This window comes from Crocodylus porosus, unplaced genomic scaffold (assembly GCF_001723895.1).
Source record: "Crocodylus porosus isolate Cpor-Errol unplaced genomic scaffold, CroPor_comp1, whole genome shotgun sequence".
NCBI classification, from domain to species: Eukaryota; Metazoa; Chordata; order Crocodylia; family Crocodylidae; genus Crocodylus; species Crocodylus porosus.
Genome location: NW_017728921.1, coordinates 19,518,755 through 19,522,515, shown reverse-complemented (window position 1 = coordinate 19,522,515; position 3,761 = coordinate 19,518,755). Strand labels below are relative to the sequence as shown.

The 3,761-nt window shown below is 45.7% G+C and overlaps 1 protein-coding gene across 2 annotated transcripts in view; it reads left to right on the top strand.

Annotated features, from left to right (window-relative positions):
* The window catches only part of CCDC60 (coiled-coil domain containing 60), a 148,362-nt gene that overhangs the window by 66,554 nt on the left and 78,047 nt on the right, over positions 1-3,761 (top strand). For both annotated transcript variants that reach the window (XM_019539247.1, XM_019539246.1), the window contains exon 3: positions 1,018-1,109. In XM_019539247.1, coding sequence (XP_019394792.1) covers positions 1,018-1,109 — 92 coding nt within the window. The remainder of the gene's footprint in view (positions 1-1,017; positions 1,110-3,761) is intronic.

Sequence of the window (3,761 nt, the reverse complement as noted above, 5' to 3'; positions counted from 1 at the left end):
CTGGGTCCGACCACGAAGCCAATTTCCCAGCCAGCGGATCGTGGTGGAGCCAAGGCCACAACTGGGCAGTTTGGCCAAGAGGTGATCATGGGCGTCTGTGGGTGTGTAGGGGATTATGGTGGGGTATGGGGGAGCTATGGAAGAGTGTGGATGTGCTTGAGGTTATGGTGGAGGGTGGGGTATGTAGGTATGTGTGTGCAGCAGGGAGGTCCTCAGAGTCTGTGGAGCTGCATGTGGTGGTATAACTCACAGCTGCTGCATTCCCATCCCAGTCCCCAGCTGCACGTGGTGGCAGCAAGTGTGACCAGCCCAACCCAGCCCCATAGCGTGCAGCTCCTGCGCTCTTGCAGCATGGGGCGCCAGCCCAGCTTGGCCCCACAGCACACGGTTCCACACTCTCCCACCCCCTTTACCCCAGTGGGAGGCCCTGGCCCTGGCCCTGGCCCTGGCCTGATGGGGCACTTACCTGAATGTCCATGCTTGCGGGCAAGGAGGCCTGGAACAGCCATGGGGTGTCTCTAACACCCCTTAGCTCAGGACTGGGGGGGGGGCGGGGTCAGGCCAGGCTGGAGTGGGGGTTGTTTGTTTAGCAACCAGAGCTGTACGTCCTGTACAGAGGCACTGGCTTGCAGAGGGGCACCCCATGGCCAGGGCTTACAGAGGGGCCCCACAGGCCAGATGGAATTGCCTGGCAGGCTGGATCTGGACCACGGGCTGTATTTTGCTCACCTCTGATCTATAACTTTAACTGTAGAGTTAGTCAAAAATGTTGCGAGAACTTTTTTTTGCCTTGTAATGGGGAAAACATATTAATTATTTTATGTACACTTTAAGAATATGACAGACAGAAATGTAGCCTGTCAAATGTCAGGTAAGGATTTCATATAGTATTAGTGATTAAAAGCAGAAGGTTAGAATGGAAACTAGCATGCATCCTCAACATTGGATGCCACTTCTGTCCAGTCATAATGAAATATTTTCACTAACACAATTTTTTTTCCTTTTCATTATCTTCAGTCTGCTCCACAGGAAAGTCTGAAGAAACCTGCTCCATTCAAGCAACTAGAAAAGAATCTGAGGACTCTCAGTAAAGATCTTACTCATACAAGGTAAAAATGTGACAGAAAGTGACCATTTCAGAGTCACAGGTAGAAAGATGAGGGATTTATTGAGCAGCACTAGCAGCAACAAGGTTAAGCGCATAATTGGCAGCAATCCCAAGGGTTCAGAAGAAGGAATATATTACTCTGTTTGTATAACATTGACACTTGCTTCTAATGTTATCATCTTAACATAAGGTTAACAAACAAAACATTAAGAATGCGTCAAGAATGGAATATAAACAATAGGGAAATGATTATAATGCCACTGTAGGAATGAATATATGCATTCATTTAAAATAATCTATTTCCTTCCCATCTCAAACATAGAAGTAGAAAGTTGTAACACCTCTGGCTGAGTTCTGCTAATATATCATCACTAAACTGTTATAACCTGGGTTCCTGGTTTTCTCTGATTTAAAAAAAATCCACAATTTTCAGGTTTAAAAAAAAATCCAAAATCCACATTTTTCTATGATCAAAATGAAACACCATATATAGCTATGTATTCGTAGAATTTCATTTTAATCACAGGAAAATGTGGATTTTGGGTTACTTCTTTAACCCAAAAATTGGTTGGTTTTTTTTAATCAGAGAAAACCAGGATCCCTGGTTGGGTTTGGTTACAACTTTTGGATCCTGTGTGCTTTTAAGAGAGTAGAGTCTGGACAAGAGCAATGTGCATGTTTTATCTTTGCCTCCAATGTCAGCTTCCAATATGTAGACTCCCTGTCTGATCCATGCTGTGATATGTGAGATTGCAGTCCAGTTGTCCAGAAACCAGAACAACTCTCAAGCTTCCTCAGTCACTTATGTGTGCTTCCCAAGAGCTCTGGGTTCTAGTTTCTCTCTCAGGAGAGGTAGTAAACAGATCAACAAGATTGAAACTCCTTGATGCACAAGTGTTTAAATCTCACTTCCTGATTGCAAAGCAGACGTACCCCCAAGTACCATTTATTATATTTGTTCAATAATAACTTAAGTATTTATTAAACTGCATTTGTATAGTCTTTTAAAATGTTTTCCTGGAAACTTCTAACTTTCTAAATGTGAATGTTAATGTTAACTTAGAAAAAAAAATTAAGTTTTTGCTACTAAAACAAGCAGTTGTTTAAAAAAAAGATGATTTACTCCTGACAGGGCTTAGTTATAACCTGCTGCAAATAAACACTGACAAATTACCACTGGCAGTCCCAGCAGCATACAGATTACACAAGTGTTTCCAACAAGGTCTGTAGACTTAAAGTCTCTGAAAGCATTTTCCACACAACAATTGCCAAATTAAAGCAAGGAGCAATAAGCAAGACAGATCATTAGTCCAAGAAACAGATCATTTCTTAGGTTAAGCCTGGGAAATGTTGTGTTTTTTGAATTGCTGAAAGGCTTTATTAGCAATATATATATTAAAAACAAAGATGTATGACCTGCAACATTAGCATAAGCTTATAATTGCACAAAAGTTGAGAAACTCCGAACTATACTTCTCAAAGTAAATATAACTATCCTCTTAGAACACACGTTATAGTGCAACTAGAACACTAAAGCTAGGTACAGATGTTATACTTAATGTGCGTTAAGCACACAGTAAGTGCTTTAAAGTCATAACAGAACAGACGTTCATGGCACTTAAAGAGTTTTAAAAATGGCAGATCCTGCTCTAAATTAACCCGCAATGGATATGGTATTAGATTAAAGCACTTGAGGTTAGAGCACTTTTTTGAACATCTGTACCATATCCATTGTACTTCAGCACACAATGTTGCTGTCATCCCAAGGGACCCTCACTGGGTGGCTTGCTAGCCTCAGCTAGTGCTCATCTGTTTCAGAGCACTTCGGGGGAGAGGGAGAAAACGGAGCCTCTCTGCCATGTGGACCTGGCTCAGACCCCACCAAGCCCTGTGCCCACAAGCTTGGAGGGCATCTCCCAACTGCAGCCAGGCTGTGCCACTTTTTATCGCACTGGGAACAGAGAGGCTTCATTTCCCACCCTCCCCCCTGGGCCCAGTTCCTGGCATAGCAAAAAGTCAAGCCAGGCAGCCCTGTGCTGGAGCTTCTAGCTGCCATTGTCAGGAGGCTTAGGGGATGGGGGACGGGGAAAGGAACCCCCCACTACAAAGGCCACCTCACAGCTTGCTGACTGGGGTCTCAGGGTTGGGGGCAGATCTGGGCTGTGTCCACATGGAAGGAACTTCCCATCCCAGCCACTTGACAGCTGCAGCCAAGAGTTGCAGCGGAGGGCTGCCCAGTCCAGCCCAGCTTATCACCATGCCAGAAACTAGGGCCAGCGGGGGGAGGAAGGGAGCCCCCTTACAGTACAGATCCACCCCCACCACCCAAGACCCCAGCCAAAAAACTGTGGTGGGGGTGCTCCCTTTCCTCTCCCACCTACCCAAGCCTCACAGCAACATTTGGAACTGGGGCGAGGTGGGGAAAGGACTCCCCCTACCATGACAGCGCCCCCCCCCCCCAAACACACACACACAGTTTGCTGGCTGGAGTCTCAGGGGGGTGCCAGTCCAGGTCCATATGCAGGGGTCATAGAAGTCATAGAATCATAGAAGTTGGGTCAGAAGGGACCTTGTAGATCTTCAAGTCCGACCCCCTGCCTGGGCAGGAGAAAAAACTGGGCTCAAATGATTCCAGCCAGGTAGGCATCAAGCC